This window comes from Pelobates fuscus, chromosome 8 (genome assembly GCF_036172605.1).
Source record: "Pelobates fuscus isolate aPelFus1 chromosome 8, aPelFus1.pri, whole genome shotgun sequence".
Classification (NCBI taxonomy): Eukaryota; Metazoa; Chordata; class Amphibia; order Anura; family Pelobatidae; genus Pelobates; species Pelobates fuscus.
Window position 1 is genome coordinate 155822592 of NC_086324.1, and position 21387 is coordinate 155843978.

Genomic DNA, 21387 nt, shown 5'->3' on the forward strand with positions numbered 1-21387 from the left:
AAAACATCAAGAAAAAATTTCATACTGATTGGAGGCTCCAGGAAACTGTCAGAAAATTCTTCTTCTTCCGAAAGACGAAGGAAGCTTGCATCTCTCTTTTGAGACTTGCTCACTTCTGTCACGCTGTTTTTGTTTCGGGTGGGTTTACCGTTGACAGTACTCTGCATGTGATCCGCAACAGAAATGGCCTCTTCAAATGAAAGCTTGCTGCGAAACTGGGACGTTTTGGGTGCGGGGCGAGAGGGTTCATCATCTGCAAGGAAATATGGAAATTTGTAAGGCAAATATAGTAAAAAAAATAAAAATATTAGCCAATAATCCCCAAGACATCCACATCAAAGTGAGCTAGTACGCATATTTACAAATATTAAGTTAATAAATATTACTAATAAAAAATGTGGTCTTAATATTTGTTGACTCTGGTAGGCCTCACACTATTCAGGGATTTAAGGTTTGCCTAGTGCATAAGTGCTATGGTTGCCTACAAACAAATCAAAACATTAAAATAAAAATATTCTATCCCTAAACTAGTGGTACTGGCTGTCCTTTCACATACATCATAATTTTGCTTCTGAGAAATCCTTCTGCATTATGAGAGTAGTAGTCCATGCAGCAATAAGAGCCTCTGCGGCAAGCAGAGGCTGGCTTTACAATATGTGTGTGGTAGTTTTTGCAGCAAAAAAAGGCTGACTGCGCACTAGGCAAGTGGTAGAAACCTGCAACAATCGAGACAGCTGGCTGTGCATGATGTGAATGGCAGTCAAAGCAATAAAAGAGGATGTCTGTGTGGTATGAGTATTAGTCCTAGCAGCTTTTAAAGTCTAGTTGGACTGGCAGCCCAAGCAAATGCATAGTAGGAATGTTAGTCCCAGCAGCTGCTGTGACAGAGGCTGAGTATAGTATGACTGGCAGTCCAAGCAGTTGCTCATTATTTATATAGCGCCAACAAATTACGCAGTACTGTACAAGTAGCAGTATGGCATGAGTAGCAGTCCCATGGGTTTCTGATGTCAGTGTAGTGTGAGTGGCAGTCCCAGGGGGGTTGCTGTCCGAGTGGCAGTCCCAGGGGGGGTTGCTGTCCGAGTGGCAGTCCCAGGGGGGGTTGCTGTCCGAGTGGCAGTCCCAGGGGGGGTTGCTGTCCGAGTGGCAGTCCCAGGGGGGGTTGCTGTCCGAGTGGCAGTCCCAGGGGGGGTTGCTGTCCGAGTGGCAGTCCCAGGGGGGGTTGCTGTCCGAGTGGCAGTCCCAGGGGGGGTTGCTGTCCGAGTGGCAGTCCCAGGGGGGGTTGCTGTCCGAGTGGCAGTCCCAGGGGGGGTTGCTGTCCGAGTGGCAGTCCCAGGGGGGGTTGCTGTCCGAGTGGCAGTCCCAGGGGGGGTTGCTGTCCGAGTGGCAGTCCCAGGGGGGGTTGCTGTCCGAGTGGCAGTCCCAGGGGGGTTGCTGTCCGAGTGGCAGTCCCAGGGGGGTTGCTGTCCGAGTGTAGTGTGAGTGGCAGTTCCAGGGGTTTGCTGTCTGAGTGTAGTGTGAGTGGCAGTCCCAGGGGGTTGCTGTCTGAGTGGCAGTCCCAGGGGGTTGCTGTCTGAGTGGCAGTCCCAGGGGGTTGCTGTCTGAGTGGCAGTCCCAGGGGGTTGCTGTCTGAGTGGCAGTCCCAGGGGGTTGCTGTCTGAGTGGCAGTCCCAGGGGGTTGCTGTCTGAGTGGCAGTCCCAGGGGGTTGCTGTCTGAGTGGCAGTCCCAGTGAGTTGCTGTCTGAGTGGCAGTCCCAGTGAGTTGCTGTCTGAGTGTAGTGTGAGTGGCAGTCCCAGTTATCAGGTTGGCTCAGCATGATGTGAGCTGGCTGGCTCACCTTCCAGTTCCTGCAGGACCTCCAGCTCGGAGGCAAACTGAGACTCGTAGTCATCCTCCACCCCGTACAGGTCGTACTCGTCCATGGAGCCGCACTCACTGTCCCACTCACACTCACACTGCCCCCCTCCCTGCCAGGATCCAAGCTTGGCGCCAACTGCAGCCACTTCCGGGTCAAACCCCGCCCCCCGCCCGTGACGTCATCCGTCGCTCCCTGATTGGTCAGTTCGAGGAGAGTGCGGATACAGAGACTGGAGAGCAGGTAATGTCCTACACCGAGCAATGCGGCTAGCAGGGACTACAACTCCCTGCATCCACCGTGCCAGGGACTACAACTCCTAGCATCCACCGTGCCAGGGACTACAACTCCCAGCATCCACCACAACAGGGACTACAACTCCCAGCATCCACCATAACATGGACTACAACTCCCACTATCCACCATAACAGGGACTACAACTCCCAGCATTCACCACAACAGGGACTACAACTCCCAGCATCCACCACAACAGGGACTACAACTCCTACTATCCACCATAACAGGGACTACAACTCCCACTATCCACTGTATATGGGAATCCAACACCCACTATAACACAGACTCCAACTATTCACAGTGTCGGGGAACATAACTCCCACTATCCACTGCACCAATAATACAACTCCCACTATCCACTGTACTGGGGAATACAACTCCCATTATCCACTATACTGGGGAATACAACTCCAACTATCCGCTGCACTAGGGAATACATCTCCCAGTATCCCCTATATTAGGGAATACAACTTCTAGTGTTCCCCCAATACCCACTATACCAGGGGAATACAACTCCAACTATCCGCTTTACTAGGGAATACATCTCCCAGTATCCCCTATATTAGGGAATACAACTTCTAGTGTTCCCCCAATACCCACTATACCAGGGGAATACAACTCCAACTATCCGCTTTACTAGGGAATACATCTCCCAGTATCCCCTATATTAGGGAATACAACTTCTAGTGTTCCCCCAATACCCACTATACCAGGGGAATACAACTCCAACTATCCGCTTTACTAGGGAATACATCTCCCAGTATCCCCTATATTAGGGAATACAACTTCTAGTGTTCCCCCAATACCCACTATACCAGAGGAATACAACTCCAACTATCTGCTTCACTAGGGAATACATCTCCCAGTATCCCCTATATTAGGGAATACAACTTCTAGTGTTCCCCCAATACCCACTATACCAGGGGAATACAACTCCAACTATCCGCTTTACTAGGGAATACATCTCCCAGTATCCCCTATATTAGGGAATACAACTTCTAGTGTTCCCCCAATACCCACTATACCAGGGGAATACAACTCCAACTATCCGCTTTACTAGGGAATACATCTCCCAGTATCCACTATATTAGGGAATACAACTTCTAGTGTTCCCCCAATACCCACTATACCAGGGGAATACAACTCCAACTATCCGCTTCACTAGGGAATACATCTCCCAGTATCCCCTATATTAGGGAATACAACTTCTAGTGTTCCCCCAATACCCACTATACCAGAGGAATACAACTCCAACTATCTGCTTCACTAGGGAATACATCTCCCAGTATCCACTATATTAGGGAATACAACTTCTAGTGTTCCCCCAATACCCACTATACCAGAGGAATACAGCACCCTCCAACCGTTTACCAGAGGAATACACTCCCAGAACACCATCATACCAGGCAGTACAACTCCCAGCATCCCCTCATACCAGAGGAATACATTGAATAGAACTCTCAGTATCCCTACTACACCATGGAGTAGAACTCTCAGCACCCTCTTACCCCAGTTATGGTTTAGTGATTCTATAACATGTAGAAATGTATTTAATATAATATGAGATTATATCTCTAAATATGAAGTATGTCAATGTAATCATCTATTATTTCGTACTGTGTTGCTCGGTTTGTGGAAGGCCTCTACCTGTAGCCTGTGTCGGTAATGTCTGTTTAGTTTAATATCATTGGAAGCACCTGGGAGAAGAAAATAGTGTTATTTGCATTTCCACCTAATTTGCATAGTGTTGCCAAGGTAAAATAATTCCAAAAGGAATTTTAGCAATTCTGTTACAACAACAGGTAGGCGTAGGCAGTTCTGTAGTACACACTTCATTATTATTAAAATACTGCTAGATATTTATTTGGGTCTGCCTTAAAAAGACAAGCCACTGCCCAAATTAAAGAGAAAAATAACAAATCAGTATTTAGTAGATATACACAAATAGAAAACATGCATGCATTTAATTATGTATTTTTTTAATTGGGGGTATATCGTAAAACACCTGGCAAAAGCTGCAGATCTCTTGTCTGCTACCTTTGCAAGCCCTCCCCTTCTCACCCCCCTTCACTTTATGTGGCTGTCCAATCACAGACTTCCCAATGCAGCTCAATGAGAAGTCTTTGCAAAGCAGGTGCTCTGTGCAATCTCTGGAGTTTAGCTCCACTGAGCCAACCAAACCAGGAAGTAACAGGACTAGTTGTCTGATTGACAGCTAGGGTGAGTAACAAGGTTCAAAATGTTATAAAAGTGCCAATTTGAATTGAAAACTTTTTTTTTTATAAGATGAAAACAAAGGACACAATCTTCACTTCTGCATGTTACAGTGCATTAGTTGTTTGCGGTGTCCCTTCAAGGTATCCTTGCACCGCTATGATTTATTTGATTGTGATGTTATCCTCTTTTACAGATTTCTTCCATCCTTGTGGATTTTCTCTTGGCAATGGAACCCGTCTGCATCGAGAACCTTCACATATTGTACCAAAGCCTTGACTTTTTGGTAGTGAACAAGCATTGGGACATCCGTATAGACAGCAAGATGTGGTATGAGAAGCTCACCGTGCAGAGCCAGCTGAAGTACCGGTTTCCAGAGCTGGCAGACCCTGACACTTATTATGGGTTCAGGTGAGTAACCTATTTATATGTGCAATGTTTCCTCTAAGCAGTTTTTTTTTTCCTGAACGTTCCAGCACTGAAACACTTAAAGCGGATCGGTCACCGTCTGGAGTCTTTGCATAGTTTTCAAAGACCCCTGACCATGACATTGTCGCTCGGGGTCTGGTGGCCATGGGGTGGACAGACAAAGGTGATTTTGACTTATCTGTCCATCGCATGCGCGGCCATTGTCTTCCTGTCGCTCCTCTTCAGTTCCTGGTGTTTCAGCTGTCAGGAGCGGACGTCAGCATCGTACTCTCGCTCATGCGCAATAGTACAGCATGGAGGTCTATGGAGGATCCCACAACATCGCAGGATCCTCAAGAGAAAGAGAGCTAATTTTTCTTTGACTAGAAATGACTAGGCTTGACAAGGATAGCTCTGTCTTGTGTCAAGCTTTGTTAATTATATATATATATTTTTAATGGTGTATATTGCTTTTTTGAGATTTTTTTTTTTTTTTCTACTGCTGAGAAGCCATGTTGGGTGAAAGTAGACCTTAATTTGTCTCAGTTTATCTTTGGACTGTGCTGGAATTTCAATGATATTCCAGCACAGTCAGTCTGAGTATTTCATAAAAAAAAAGTATACTATATTTTGTATTTTTTCACTTATTCTCTGGATATGTAAATCAAGGAATTTCAACCAGTGTGGATTGACTAAACTTACGTATATTCAAACAGTAACTTACACTGCAGGAATGTGGCACAGGAAGCATGCACAGTAGGGATCATATCTCTGTTCTACGTGGTTATATATGTGAATAGGGATATCTATATACTCCTTTTTGTATTTTGCAAATTGTCATATTTTATTTACATTTCATTTTGCCCTTTTTTTTGGTTGCTATATTTAAGGGAGCTGAGTGTGTGTGTGTTGTAGCACAATTCTAAAGCATAGGATTGCTAAGCACTTACTATTAAAGCACCTATATTGAATGTGCAAATCTGTAAAATAAACACTTCAGAATTTTTTGCATCTAATTTTGAGTGCGGTATAATATGTATAATTATTGAAAAAAACTTGTATGTTGTGTGTGTGTGTGTTTTTTTTTTTTTTTTAAAGGGGACTGCTCCTGGTAAGGAGGTAAGCATGTACCAATATAGTCCTGAAAGTGAAATTGTTATCATATCCATCTAACCTGCACAATGGCAATACAAAGTCATCATTGTATGTAGACAAACTCCCACTGACTAATCTCCTATTAGCTTTTCAAATGACATTGGCAGACTCCACTGTATAGATCAGGGATAGGCAACCTTCAGCACTCTAGATGTTGTGGACTACATCCCCTATAATGCTCTTACACCCGTAATGCTGGCAAAGCATCATGGAAGGTGAAGTCCAAAACATCTGGAGTGCCGAAGGTTGCCTATGCCTGGTATAGATCATTCTCCCTCTGCCTCTTTCATTACAGGGTTATTCACTGAATTGAGAATTGCAGGGAATTCAAAGTGAATTTCAAATTGTCCAAAGTATCTGAACTGCAAACATAGGTGACTGGGAGAATTTTTTTGACCTTAAATTTGAAACCTTGTATATTGTGCAATTACTCAAACAAAATATATATATTTTTTTTTTTCTCCAACTGAGCGGCCATGTTGGGTCACACTCTACTGTTATATGACCAACTGCTGCTCATCCCAACTTGCCTACTGCTGCAATTGGTCTGTGTGAAACTTTAGATTGAGCAGCAGTTAGTTCGATAACAATAGACTATGACCCAAGATGGCTGCCTAGCCATATAAAAAGTTAAAGTTTTCCCAAAAAAAAACCCTCAGCATACATCATTTAATTTTTTTTTTTATATATAATTAAGTTTCCTAAATGTAATAAGGTTTTAAAGAATGAGCAGTGAATATTTGATGACTGTTGTTCTTTAAAGGACCACTATAGTGCCAGGAAAACAAACTCGTTTTCCTGGCACTATAGTGCCCTGCGGGTGCCCCCACCCTCATGGTCCCACTCCCGTGGCGTTGAGGGGGGAGGAAGGGGTTAATCCCTTACCTTTTTTCCAGCGCCGGGCTCCTTCGGCGCTGGGGACTCTCCTCCCTCTTCTTCCGTCATCGGCTGAATGCGCATGTCCGGCAAAAGCCGCGCGCGCATTTAGCCAGTCCATAGGAAAGCATTCTCAATGCTTTCCTATGGACGCTGGCGTCTTCTCACTGTGAAAATCACAGTGAGAAGCGTGGAAGCGCCTCTAGCGGCTGTCAATGAGACCGCCACTAGAGGCTGGATTAACCCTAAAGTAATCATAGCAGTTTCTCTGAAACTTCTATGTTTACAGCAGGCAGGGTTAACCCTAGAGGGACCTGGCACCCAGACCACTTCATTAAGCTGAAGTGGTCTGGGTGCCTATAGCTGTCCTTTAAGCTTTTTTTTTTTTCATAACAGCTACTGGCCATTGAGATCCACAGTGCAGCTAAAACTTTTTTTTAGAAATTCCTTGTTTATTTTTGAGCCCAGTAAAATGATGTATTTATTCTGTTAACAGGTTCTGCCACCAGCTAGATTTCTCCACCAGTGGTGCTCTGTGCGTGGCCCTCAACAAGGAAGCTGCTGGTCGGGCGTACACGTGTTTTAAGGAGCGTACAGTGACTAAGGCTTACCTTGCATTGGTAATTACTGTTTAAAATATTATAACCCTACCATTTCTTTTTAGTGCAATATATTATTTTATGTGCTGGAGGGAAAAGCTGAAAATATTAGAGAAAACATCTAATTTGTCGCTGAACATTATAGGGACACTATTAGCGCAGTTTTTTGTAGTGGATATGGTACACGGAATTTTGGATGCAGTCGTTTTGTTTTGTGTTTGGCATAACATTTTTTTTTTTTTTTTGTAAATTCTTTATTTTTATTGTGCTCAAGTGAACAAATCATCCTGCATCATCACAATAACAAGTGCAAGAACATGCAAAATCACAAGGAAACAGGTTACATAAAGTATTGATCTTCGAGAGTTATTACTTTGCTTCATTTCGCTGCGTCAGCACATTTTATATTAAGGGTAAAGTACATGAAGTAACTTCACACATTTTTAGTGGAATAGCTAGGGCACTGTTGTTACATGCATGTCCTCTGTGTATAGGCGTACGAGTGAAGCGGTAACTATGAGCCGCTCATACATGTGTGGTGATGTGAAAACTTAGAGATATTACATGCTTATAATACAAGAATATAATAAAGGTAGAATATATCATGAGAGTGCCAGGCAGACAGGCTTATTAATATGAGAGTAGCAGGTAACAGGCCATCTGGGGACATGACCTGTGCGTGTAACTCAACATTATATGGTTAGAAGAGTGTTGTTATAAAAATGCTAAGCTCTGAAAGAAAAAGCAAGAAAAAAAGAAAAGCATTCAGGCATTGAGGAGTGTTTTCTGGTGTTAGCCAGTCTCAGTTGAGGCGGCTGCTGTGTGGTCTGGACAGCGTCCTGTGCGGTAGAGGCCCAATGCAGTAGCTTCTGCGCTCTCCTGGAGTGTAGGTTCCCATTCAGCCTATACCCAACATTGGAAAGAGCTTTACGAATGCGTGAGAGTCCTGCTGGTGCCGAGCAAGGTACAACATTGTGAGTGCCGTAGATTTTCTCGTCCGCCCGTCACTGTGGAGACCTGCGCTGGTGTTGTCGGTAAATGGTGTCTCTGTCTGGGTCGCTGGGGCTCTACTTGGCGGTGACTGGGTTCGGTGCTGTGAGGTAGGCCCGCCTGTTGGTGGTTGCGTTGCGGTTACCAGCTTTGTGCTGGGTCTGGTGAGGGGGCCTGTGGGCCCTTTCGAGCTGGCATCGCTATGTAGCTCGGTCGTGTCTGTTTGCGTGCATGCGGGAGAGGCCTCCGTCTTTTCGGCGCCCTCTTTGATATTTTGTCGAGTGGGGGCTAGCGCGGCTATGGCAGGGACTCTTGGTTCTTCCACCAGGTGAGTTTGCCGGTTCGTTGGCCTGGCGCTCTCTGTTCGCCAGCCTCGCCCAGAAGGCGTCGCATATGACGTCAAGCTTAGCCAGAGTGAGGTGCCTTACCGTGTGGCAGTTGAGGTCACAAGTGGCGTCCGCCATTGGATAGTCCTCTGTAGTAGTGGGTATCCTGCGAGGTTCTGCTGTCTGTGCTTGTAGTAGCCCTGTTGCCTGGAGAGGTTGGGCTGGGATCACCCAAACCAGTCCTGAGGGGGGGGGAGTGGGTGGGCAGTGGCTCGGTGCCCCCAGCATAGGGGCGAGGAGAGCGTCCGTCTTTCCCCAGCTCTGTCCGCCGCAGTCCGCCTCCTTGGGTTCAAGATTGTGGGAAACACTTGGGCCTGGTGTCGGCAGGTTCGCCAGGGTGCCCCCAGCGTGGGTAGCGTACCCCGGCATCGTTTCAGGCTTGATATCAGTGTGTATTTTCCCGAAAAGCAGCATGTGTAGCGGGAGTGACTGTTCAGCATGCAGGTCAGGCCCGGCCCCTGGGCATAAAATTTTTGAGCCAAAAAATAAAATAAAAGGAGACTCACAGCCTATCATTGCATTCCAAATTTGGGGGCATGAAGAATTCAGGGTTTTCAAAACCACTCAAACAATTTGACACAAAACTGGACCAAAGCACTCTTCGCACTATAGCAATAATCTGTAGTGATTATGGTGCTTAGGTTGCCAATTTAAAGGGATGATTCCATAATTTCAAGCAAACACATGTTCAGCATACTCACACGCCGTCGACAGGGGCAAATGCGCGTTGGGCGTTTTCTTGTCACTTTTAATTTTTGACACGTTATGGGGGTAGCATTTTGTGCACTTCACCTTACGTTTTTGTATCTTTTATAGACTGAGGGAAGTTTAGTTCAGTAAGAGCAAGCTACTAGAACAGGGATCTGCTTGGTTTGTTTACATTTTTGGCAGCTGTTATTCCCCTTCTTTTTTTTTAATTTTTGTTTTATTGAGGCAAAGATACTAACAATCAGACATTGCAGAGAATGCATATACAATCCAGAGTAAAACATTGAGTATGGTAAGTATGACATTCAGATACAGCGAGCCTCAGCTTGGTTTTTAAAGTAAAGAATCATTAAGTAACAAGCTGGTTTCAAGAAGGAAACCCTCAGGCTGACAGCATAACACTTTTCCACTATACCTATGTAATAATATGCAGGTATACACCATAATAATGCAAAAATGCAAAAATAGAGGGAGAGAAGTGGTAGTGCTTGATTTTGTGTTGGGTAAGGTGCTGCTGAACATGGGGGGTGGCAAGCAGTAATCCGCGAGACTCAGCTGATTCCCACGGGTAGCATGATGGTTGCACCGCTCAAAGGAACTTGGTGCCAGGATTGGTTGCCTCCCTAGCCCCACGCCTTGATGAGGACCGGCATCTGTGTGCCACAGGCTCGGTTACCATTGCAGTCCAAGACTATCTCCTTTTGAGGTCAGAGGGTTGGGGTGACAGGCGCTGCTGAACGCGGACAGTCCTCCGCCCTGGTGGACGATGAAGGGCATACAAACCCCATGTGGCCCTCGGCCTAGGTCAGTGAGGAAAAGGATGCACAGGATTTCTCCAAAGCGTTTCACCGCGAGTAGTCCCCTTTATCGCTGGCTGCTTGTCTCCCAAGGCTCTGCCCCCTTGTTAGGCTTTGGTAGTTGCCATACGTTGCTGGAGTGTGAGCCAAAAGCGTTGGAAATGGCGGTCGAGACGTATTTAGAACTCTGCAACAGCGTCGCTGGGAGTTTTCTGGAGGGGACTCATGCCACGTGAGTCCGTGAGAGGAACACCTGCCATGCTGTGGGTTTGCACTCAGCTTATCGTTGCTCACACGGTGTGATAGGTATTTGCAAGCTAGTGATACCGGAGAAACTGACGGAAGCCAAGCACAGAGAGATGGACACAGGTTTCTTCAGGAAGGAAGAGATTCTTTATTGGATCACCGATCGGGACTCAGAGGGACTAGCGTCACCAAAATACTGCAAATTCTGAGCCCCGGACAATAGTGCAGGCTCCTTATATAGGCATATAACTCCTCCCATATTAAGCTCCACCCGCACATTCTCTTAACCAATCAATACAAATAAGAATTAACTTCCTGTTTGACCGCATGGCTTGTCCAGCACAATGGAGGAGGGGGAATACTATATCCTGTATTCTTGCACATGCTCCGTACACTACTGATCGTATCTTGCCTCGTGCAACCAACTGATCGATACGTCAGCATATGCACGTACACATGCCACGTGGTAATCTCGGCCTACTAAATTTATTTTTACCGAGATTCCACCACATTCCCCCCTTTGATGCCTCTTGATATTTTACAATTACTTGAGGCATCACATAACCTTAGTTTGCTTACACCGCAAGTTACCTTGAACCAGACCAGACTTATCTTATGATGTGAATCTTCAACATTCATCTTCTTGCATTGGTTCTCCCTGATCTAGAGCCTTATATTTATATATCGCCATTATCTGTGCAGCAGCCTTCCTCTCTGCTATACTTCCTATCAGGCTTTGCACAGACCTAACTACTAAGGGTATAAGACACGGCAGGAGTAGACACAACAGTAAAATCAGTAGGACTCCACCTACCACTGCCTTAAGCCCTCCAAACCACTCATACCAGCTACCAAACCAACTACTTGGATTGTACCCTTTCCATACCTGAGTAGGCACATGCGCTAGTTTAACCATATGGCTAGTAAGCTCAGCTATTGCTTGCCCTTCATCATCTATTTGAAGACAGCAATTGCTTAGGTTAAACTTCCCACATACACCTCCCTCTACTGCCAAAAGGTAATCCAAGGCTAATCTATTCTGGTATACTGCTGTCCTCATCCTGGTATTATGTTTCACTAGAAGATTGAGCGCTTGTGATGTCTCATTTGTGATAATCTCAACCACCGCCTGTAATCTTATAATACGGTTGAGCATATAAATAGGGGTTCTATAACCAAAGGTACCATCCTCAGCCCACGTGGCTGGCCCATAATAATCTATGATACGCTGGGGAGGCCATTCATTATCTTCCCAGGTACCTATCTCTAAGGGCCCCCTTTTCTTCCTATGATTCACATCATACACTTTAACACCTAAAGTCTCACCTGTTTCAATCGGTAACAAGAAGAAGGATGGTTTGAGCATACCCAACACACATGCCCCTTCCCAGTCCTGTGGCAGCTCCGAATAGGCTTTCTTACCACAGATCCAGTACAAATTTGCTGGGGCTCTCCAGGTAGATGTGATGGATAAATCAAACCACACATCCTTTAAATTGGCGTATCTAGCAAACGGGTTAGATGGTTCTGAGACATTTGAAGCCGACCACCAAGTTGTATTCTTTGTATCATCATCATAAGCTTTTTGCCCTAGACAAGTTAATTCTCCTACAGAAGTATTATACATTATTCCTTTCCTTGCTATGCAAACATAACCTATGATGGAGGTCTTTAATCTCCACTCAGATTTACCTCTAACACTCAAATGATAATCGGCTGGTGCAGATATTAGTTGGTCAACTGCCTCAGAACCGGACATTACCTCCTTTGCTTCCCAAGGCCATTGGTCTCCCATGTTAGTACCTCCACACACATAGCAGTTGGTAACATTAAGACTACCGGCAATACTTTCAGCTAGGTCAATGAACAGGTTCTTAGCGCTATGGGGGATCTTATTATCTATACTCATCTCTTCATAAAAGGAGTGGTATACTTGATGAGTCTGGGAGGATACCGTATCAGTCTCTATCCCTATAAACAATAATGTCCCAGGATCTAAACCCGTCCCGTATATCTGAAACCCAAATAAATTGCCATACTTATCTAGGAACTTGTCGGGGTTATTAATAAGTATATGGACTGGGTTGCATTCCATAGACTTACAATATGGGCTAGTCGGCAACTTAGTCACTATCATGTCTTTATCTACTGTCTGTCCCCAAGTCGCCCACCCCACACAAGACCAATATGGGCAAAAGTTATAGTCTTTATTTGGGCATCTAGGACTCACATATTTATTTTTACTACTGGGACAAATATATTTATCGTTAGATCCATACGTCCTCTCCCATCTAAGATCCCCACATACATTCCACGGCTTTCTACCACTTGATATCGCCTTACATGCATCAAATAGCAGAACACCCGAAGAATATACGGATTCTAACACCGTCTTATTAATTAGGGTCCCCTGAGGATCTCCATTCCTGAGAGTCAACCAAATTGTACGAGGCTGATACTCCGGACTGAAGCACTTAGGTTCTCCTACTCCTAAATGGCATACACTATAGTCTATATTTAAGTATCTACATCTTGATACATCTCCTTTACATTCGTATTGTGAATGCCAAATTAGGGTTTGGGAAATATGGTTACCTGTTCTCGTAGTCTTAATGCATACCTCACAGCTAGGAGTGTCGGTACCTCTACCTTCCTGAATATAAAAACACATGTAAATAAACACAATCAAAAGCACATCTTTCGCCGTCATCCTCAGTCTTCGTCCGTGCGATGGAACCTCAGCTTCCAGGATGTGAGGGCTGCAGGGAATGGAGTTCTGCTCGTCTTCACAGGTGTCCCTTCGGGACTTTCCTGGCTTATACACTATGTGATGGTAAGAGGACAGGCTTTATTATGGCCTTCTCACTTACACCTGTAACAATAAAATTTGTAATCCACAATAATTCCTCGTTACTCCGACTGAGTAGTGCGTTTCAACCGGATCTTGCAGGGATTCTCTGGATCTGCTGTAACTTGCCAAGAATCGACTGCTGCTGGTTTAACCCTGGAGTGATGTATCCACGGAGTCACTTCTGCTACTTTTATCGCTGTAGGGGTAGACAAAAGAACAACATAAGGACCTCTCCACTTGGGCCCTAACGGTACATTATTCCACTCTTTAATCCACACTTGGTCTCCTGGATGATAATTATGAACAGGGGGATAAATATTCACAGGTAATCTATCTTGTACCCATTTCTGTACCTCCTCCATAGTCTTACCCAACTCTACAACCTGCTGCCGGGTAATTCCTTCTCCCAACTGACTCAAATCCCCCCTTAAGTTACCAAGTACGGGAGGTGGTCGCCCATACATAATTTCAAAAGGAGAGAGGCCCATCCTTCTGGTAGGGGTACTGCGGATTCGCAATAGAGCTATAGGTAAGAGAACGTTCCACTTAAGTTGGGTTTCCTGACACATTTTAGCCAACTGGTTCTTAATAGTTCTATTCATTCTCTCTACCTTACCAGAACTCTGGGGTCTATATGCAGTATGAAGCCTCCACTTTATACCAAGCATATGAGTCAGTTGTTGTAGGCACTGGTGAACAAAAGCTGGTCCATTGTCCGATCCTATAGAACAGGGTAGTCCATATCGGGGTATTATTTCTCGTAGCAGGAATCTCACAACTTCTCCTGCTTTCTCTGTACGAGTAGGACATGCTTCTACCCAACCTGAATAGGTGCACACAATTACCAGCAGGTAACGATGTCCACCCGATTTAGGCATCACTGTAAAGTCTATTTGTAGATCGGACATGGGGAGTCCCCCCATAAACTGGACTCCTGGTGGCTTTACTGGTCCTTGTCTTGCATTATTCTTAGCACACGTTACACATCTGCGTACAATGGCCTGAGTCAAGTTGGACAATCTTGGTATGTAGAAATGTTTCCGGAGAGATTCTTCAGTACTGTCTCTCCCAGAATGTGTCCCGTTATGATAATTTTGGACAATTTCTACCGCTAGCGATGCTGGTATAACTATTCTCCCATCTTCTAGCTGATACCACTTGTTCTCCAAATACTTTCCCGGTTCAGTCTTTAACCACTCCTCTTCTTGAGTTGTATAAACTGGAGTCCATTGAGACAGTGGGGTTGGTATTAGAGCAGCTATATGCCCCACATACTCCTGTCTTCCTGATTCAGCAGCACGCTTAGCTGCACTATCTGCCATCCGATTTCCCTTAGTTACATCACCATCTCCTCTCAGATGCGCTCGACAATGTATAATACCGACTTCTTTCGGCTCCCACACTGCTTCCAATAGCTGTAGGATTTCAGCTGCGTACTTGATTTCTTTGCCTTCTGAATTCAGTAGTCCTCTGTCTTTATACAGAGCTCCGTGGGCATGAGTGGTTAAAAACGCATACTTAGAGTCCGTATAGATATTTACTCTTAAACCTTCAGCCAATTGTAACGCTCGTGTTAGTGCTATTAATTCTGCCTTTTGTGCTGATGTTCCTTTCGCCAGTGGCCGGGCTTCTATCACCTTGTCTATTGTTGTTACTGCATATCCTGCATAGCGGATCCCTTCTTTCACATAACTACTGCCGTCGGTATAATATTGAACATCGGGGTTCTGGATGGGAAAATCACGAAGATCTGGTCTACTTGAGAATACTTCATCCATTACTTCCAAACAATCATGTTGACTTTCAGTAGGTTGTGGCAAAAGGGTAGCTGGATTTAAGGTGTTTACAGTCTCTAAATGCACTCTTGGGTTTTCACACAACATTGCTTGATACTTGGTCATACGGCTGTTACTAAACCAATGATTTCCTTTGTAATCCAACAACGTCTGTACTGCATGTGGAACTCGTACATAAAGTTCTTGACCCAGAGTGAGTTTATCGGCTTCAGCTACTAGCAGGGCGGCTGCAGCTACGGCTCTTAGACAAGGTGGAAGTCCGCTGGCCACTGCATCCAATTGCTTAGACATGTAGGCAACAGGTCTTTGCCATGATCCCAAGTACTGTGTCAATACTCCCACAGCCATTCTTCTTTGCTCGTGTACATATAAGTAGAATGGTCGTGTGTGATCAGGTAGACCTAATGCTGGGGCACTCATCAAAGCCTTCTTCACATCTTCAAATGCCGTTTGCTGTTCTTGGGTCCATAAGAAGGGGTCGTGCTCTGTACCTTTGATGGCTGCGTACAGAGGTTTTGCTAGTATCGCATAGCTGGGAATCCATATCCTACAGAAGCCCGCTGCCCCCAAGAATTCTCGCACTTGTCTTCTATTCTTGGGTATTGGTATTTGGCAGACAGCTTCTTTTCTCTCTGGCCCCATAATCCTTTGACCTTCAGAGATATGGAATCCCAGATACTTGACAGTTGGCAAACACAACTGAGCCTTCTTTCTAGACACCTTGTATCCTGCCTTCCAGAGAATATGTAGTAGATCGTGCGTTGCTTGCTGACATTTTTCTTTTGTAACTGCTGCTATCAACAAGTCATCTACATATTGTAACAATACACATTCTCCTGGGATAGACTCGAAATCCAATAAATCTTGACTTAGGGCTGAACCAAATAGGGTAGGTGAATTTTTAAACCCTTGGGGCAGTCTTGTCCAAGTCATTTGGCGTTTTGAGCCCGTTACAGCGTTCTCCCATTGGAAAGCGAAAATACATTGACTTTCTGCGGCAATTCGGAGGCAAAAGAAGGCATCTTTGAGATCTAAGACTGTGAAGTAAGTAGCCCCGCCCGGAATTAAAGCAAGCAGGTTATATGGATTGGGTACAACTGGATGTATACTAACAACCGCATCATTGACTGCTCTTAAGTCCTGTACAGGTCGATACTCATCTGTACCGGGCTTTTGAACAGGCAGCAATGGGGTGTTCCAGGGGGAAGTACAGAATTTTAGGATACCATACCGTATGAACTTATCCAGATAGGATTGGATGTTCTTCTTAGCCTTCTGTGGGATGTGGTATTGTCTTAGGCTTACTGGATAAACCCCAAGTTTCAGTTCAATTTTTATAGGTGGAATATTGCGGGCCAGTCCTGGTGGGTTGTTCTCTGCCCAAACTCCTGGTATGTTAAACAATGTCTCATCACTCCTAGGGTTTTGGCTAGTCAACACTGTATAAAGTCGCCACTCTTCTTCCTTTGGTACGGATAAAGTCATAATACCTGAAGGTCCATTAAACTTTAAAGATGTTGTTCCATTTGGTAGGAACGTAATCTGCGCTTGTAATTTTGATAGCATATCACGTCCCAGCAATTGGACTGGACATTCAGGCATATAAAGGAATTGGTGTTTTACTACGTGGCCTCCCAATGTACAGAGTCGACTTTTAAGAACCGGTTTTTCAGCACTTCTTCCAGTTGCTCCTATCACAGTAATAGTCCTTCCAGATGGAGGAGCAACTAGATTAGTCACCACTGAATGTTCGGCACCAGTGTCGATCATGAACGCACTCCTTTTCCCCCCTATTGATACATCGACCATAGGCTCCGCTCGACCAAGGGGGATGGAGCCCGGTCGGTATCAATAGTCCTCCATGACCGTGTCAGCCAATCCTACGAAGTCCCTACCTTCTCTATCGCGGGACCTTTGCGCTGCTGGAATATATCTATCTTCCCTAACACTTCCTCTGTTCCCATTACTCCCTCTATAACCATTACTCCCTCCGGGGCCTCCTCTACCTCTCGCTCTGCCTCTAAAATTTCCATAACCTGTCCTAGGTCTGTCTTTCTCAGACTGTTCTCTTCGCGGACACTCATTTCTCCAATGCCCTTCTTCCCTACAGTAAGCGCACTGATTTCTACTTAGAGGTTCCTCATTCCACTTACTATCGCCTCTATCTGGGCCCCGTCTATCTACGCCTGCGATCGCTACCGCTAGCATATCAGCCTTTTTACGCATCTTGCGCTCCTCCTCTTTCTTACTTTCTGTATCCCTGTTCATATAGACCTTATTTGCTACCTCCATTAGTTGGGTGATGGACATACCTGCAAACCCTTCTAACTTTTGTAGCTTGCGCTTAATATCTCCGTATGCTTGGCTGACAAAGGCGGAGTTAACCATTCGGGAATTGTCTGCGTCTTCCGGATTAAAGGGGGTATACAAGCGGTATGCCTCCAATAATCGGTCATAAAAGACACTGGGTGCTTCATCGCTTTTCTGAATCACCTCAACTGTCTTCGACATGTTAATGGCTTTCTTTCCTCCTGCTTTCATGCCAGCAATTATAGCGTCTCTATAGGCTCTGAGTTGAACCATATCAGCACCATTTACGTTCCAATCGGGATCGGTATTGGGATAGTGTGTTGCGGCCCATGCTGCTGGATTAGCTTGGTTCAAAGCACGGGCTCTATCTTCTAATGCTTTAATGGCTGCTTGATTTATTCTTGTCCTTTCCTCATTGTTAAATAAAGTCATTAGTAACTGCTGGCAATCAGCCCATGTCGGATTATGCGTCTGTACTATTGAGGTGAACAGATCAGTCATGGCTTGTGGTTTCTCAGTATACGAGGAATTATGGGTCTTCCAGTTTAAAAGGTCGGTAGTGGTAAATGGGACATATACGAAGACTGGGTCAGCGTGTGCCATTTGACCTGCGGCATCGATATAAGCTGACCCTGGATTTAGGCGAAGAGGCATCTGATAATGCTTTAATTGTTGGGCACCAGTCAACTGTCGGGTTTGGATGGGGCTACGTAGGGAAGCGTCAGTCATGGTTTCCGGTCGGGGAGAGATAGGGTATGGGGATATGGGAGGTTGGTTTTGGGAAAAGGTCGTAAATAGAACACTTCGAGCCGAGCTAGATGAAGCTTGACCGGAAGTCTGAAGTGGCGCCAAATCAGGATATTCGTTTCTAATGGGGGTGGGTTCTGGTTCCGGAAGGGGAGATTTAGTACGAGGGGGGGTGGATCCTGTACTGGAGGAGGAAGCGGAAGTGGATGAGGGTAATGAGGGGAGGGGTGCAGGACTTCCTGCGTTTGCGTCACTTCCTCTTAACGGAAAGTAAGGGGGCGGCAAAGGGATCTCGGACTCAGGGGGCGTGTCCAAAATGGGCCTAACACCAGTCCTAGTGGACGAACAAGTCCTAGCTACCATGAGGCGACACTGCTCCTCGTGGCATGTCTGGAGCCATTTTGGCGAGTCATTTACGGCCTGTCTCCAACAGTCAATATAAGGAAACTGGCCGTAAAGTTCAGGCCTACCTGATACAGCCACGTGTAAGCGCTGTACCAGAGTTAGATCCAAACTGCCACGTGGCGGCCATGCCGCAACCAAAGTAGGCCACTCCCTAGTGCACAAAGTAACTAAACGCACAGAAGACATCTTAACCCCAAAATCACAGGTTTTGAATCCCTTTTTAAAATTCTTAACCATACATCCTAAGGGATCCGGAATCGTTGACTGCGACGCACCCATTTTTAACAATGGAACGTCGTCGACAACGATTACTATACACGCGTACTATTCAACAGTCACACCCGTTTCCTTTGGCAACAGCACCACGTGGTACGGTTACCAAGTGAAACGTACACAATAACACAATAAACACTCAGGGAATTCCCGTACACACACAGCTGCTACACCAGTCACTATATAATCAATATTATGCCCTTTGGCGTAACTATACAGTCACCCACGCTATAATTCTCTATATACGAATTACCCGTCTATAACACACCCCAGTAACATCGTCTTTTACAAATAGCGGTTACAGTACGGTTAGCATAGGTCAAAGCACAAGTTAAGGTCACAATACAATTATTAGTGGTTATGGTGTTAAACATGCAATGGACGACAATGATTAGTACTTATTATGCAATGTCAGTAAATATACAGGGTTATGGTACCGTGCACTATAATACAGCAACACACTATTAACACTCTCGCTAGACGGCTGAGCTCGCGCTATCTAACAAGATATACACTTTACTAAACAATCGCTAACACATTTACAATTCCCAACTAAACTATTGGCCAGTACCTTGAATGGACTACCTAAAAACAATCTACATACGTTTTGGTTAGCCACACTGCCCAATCACCACATATATAGCGAGCTAGAGGACCGAATTTACACAGACGCCGCTTAGTCTCCCGGTCCCTCCGACCTAGCGAACAAAATATACACCCTAGAACGCTAGTCTAGACAAGACACCGGTGTCCGGCTAGGGCTTATTTTACACCAGAGCGCCCTGCCTGACTAACAGAATCAAACGGTCTGACTAAAGAGCGTTCGATCGAGCGGTGCGCCTTCGCTCCTTCCCTCCGACAGAGGGGGCAGATACAGATTCAAAAACCCCTTTGGGCCTACCGCACAATCGGTATACCCCTAGCGGGTCCTGCCGTCTAAAACAGCAGTTGTCTTACCTCCTCGTTCCTGAACCTGAGTTCACACTCATCGACGGGGACACCCCAGCACTTCTCACGTAGAGGCCGATGATCTCCTGGACAACAGACCAGTGGCGCCGAGACGAAGGGAGGTCCACGCAGAAGTTCAGGGGTGCAGCCGTAGAGAACGTGGGCAAAGATAGACCGTCTCACGCCTCTGCCTCTCAGCTACCGTTGAACGATGAGCTTCCCGGCCAATGCACCAAATGATACCGGAGAAACTGACGGAAGCCAAGCACAGAGAGATGGACACAGGTTTCTTCAGGAAGGAAGAGATTCTTTATTGGATCACCGATCGGGACTCAGAGGGACTAGCGTCACCAAAATACAGCAAATTCTGAGCCCCGGACAATAGTGCAGGCTCCTTATATAGGCATATAACTCCTCCCATATTAAGCTCCACCCGCACATTCTCTTAACCAATCAATACAAATAAGAATTAACTTCCTGTTTGACCGCATGGCTTGTCCAGCACAATGGAGGAGGGGGAATACTATATCCTGTATTCTTGCACATGCTCCGTACACTACTGATCGTATCTTGCCTCGTGCAACCAACTGATCGATACGTCAGCATATGCACGTACACATGCCACGTGGTAATCTCGGCCTACTAAATTTATTTTTACCGAGATTCCACCACACTAGATCTGTCAGCACTGAGAGGACCGGGATATCCCCCACCGGTCCAGGGGAGGGTGGGAGTGCAGCAGGTCTAAGTGTAGGGCTAGGGTGCAAGGAGATCGTCCGCCTCTCCTCGGTCCAGGCCCCAGTAAGCTGCAACAGGATCCTCGGGCACTCAGTGGTGAAAATGTTCGAGAAAGGTATGAGACTGCTTGTCCGGGCTTCCCTGCCTGTGGATATATCAATGTCTAAGCAAATAAGCCCCAGAATCAAGCTCAAAAAGGCAATTTTCTGCGAGAAATTAAGGAGCTCAAAGCTATACAGGTCTGATCAGCTTAGTGTTCAGGCTCTGCCCCTGTTATTTCCCCTTTTGGACTTTCTCTGTATTAAGCTAAGAGTGGTTTGTTTAGTTTAGCTACACTTCACTCTTTTCTGCGTCTCTAGTTACCAATATGTTGTTTACTTAGGGACGTTCTTTTCCCTCCTTGTACTCTGGTTCACTTTGGGACTAGCTTTTGTTTTATACTCCGTGGAGCTTAGCTCGGTTAACTCGCTTTAGCAGTACATTGTGTTCAATGATATAGGGTAGTATTTTGAGTTTTCCTTACTTCCAGTCCCCCTTTATGGACCCTAGGATCAACTTGGGGAGATTATTATTATTATTATTATTATTATTATTATTATTATTATTATTATTATTATTACTGGCATTTATAAAGCGCCAACAAATTCCGCAGCGCTGTACAATTGAGATGACCTACCTATGGTGGGTGGGTATCATAGGTTGGTAATTATTCTTTTGCCATCTATTTGTCTTGGTTCTCATGGATACAATCTGATCATCACTTTATGTCAAGCTACTTTTTTGCCTA

At 45.4% G+C, this 21387-nt stretch overlaps 2 protein-coding genes across 3 annotated transcripts in view; one reads left to right on the forward strand and one right to left on the reverse strand.

The window, feature by feature from the left end:
• The window catches only part of CHTF18 (chromosome transmission fidelity factor 18), a 54896-nt gene extending 52928 nt beyond the window's left edge, over positions 1 to 1968 (reverse strand). For both annotated transcript variants that reach the window (XM_063430461.1, XM_063430460.1), the window contains exons 1-2: positions 1839 to 1968; positions 26 to 253 (exon numbers count right to left, since the gene is read on the reverse strand). In XM_063430461.1, coding sequence (XP_063286531.1) covers positions 26 to 253; positions 1839 to 1923 — 313 coding nt within the window. In that variant the 5' untranslated portion in view covers positions 1924 to 1968. The remainder of the gene's footprint in view (positions 1 to 25; positions 254 to 1838) is intronic.
• Positions 1969 to 2068: 100 nt separating this feature from the next.
• The window catches only part of RPUSD1 (RNA pseudouridine synthase domain containing 1), a 28510-nt gene continuing 9191 nt past the window's right edge, over positions 2069 to 21387 (forward strand). Inside the window, exons 1-3 of the mRNA XM_063428947.1 lie at positions 2069 to 2099; positions 4564 to 4778; positions 7303 to 7426. Coding sequence (XP_063285017.1) covers positions 4597 to 4778; positions 7303 to 7426 — 306 coding nt within the window. The 5' untranslated portion in view covers positions 2069 to 2099; positions 4564 to 4596. The remainder of the gene's footprint in view (positions 2100 to 4563; positions 4779 to 7302; positions 7427 to 21387) is intronic.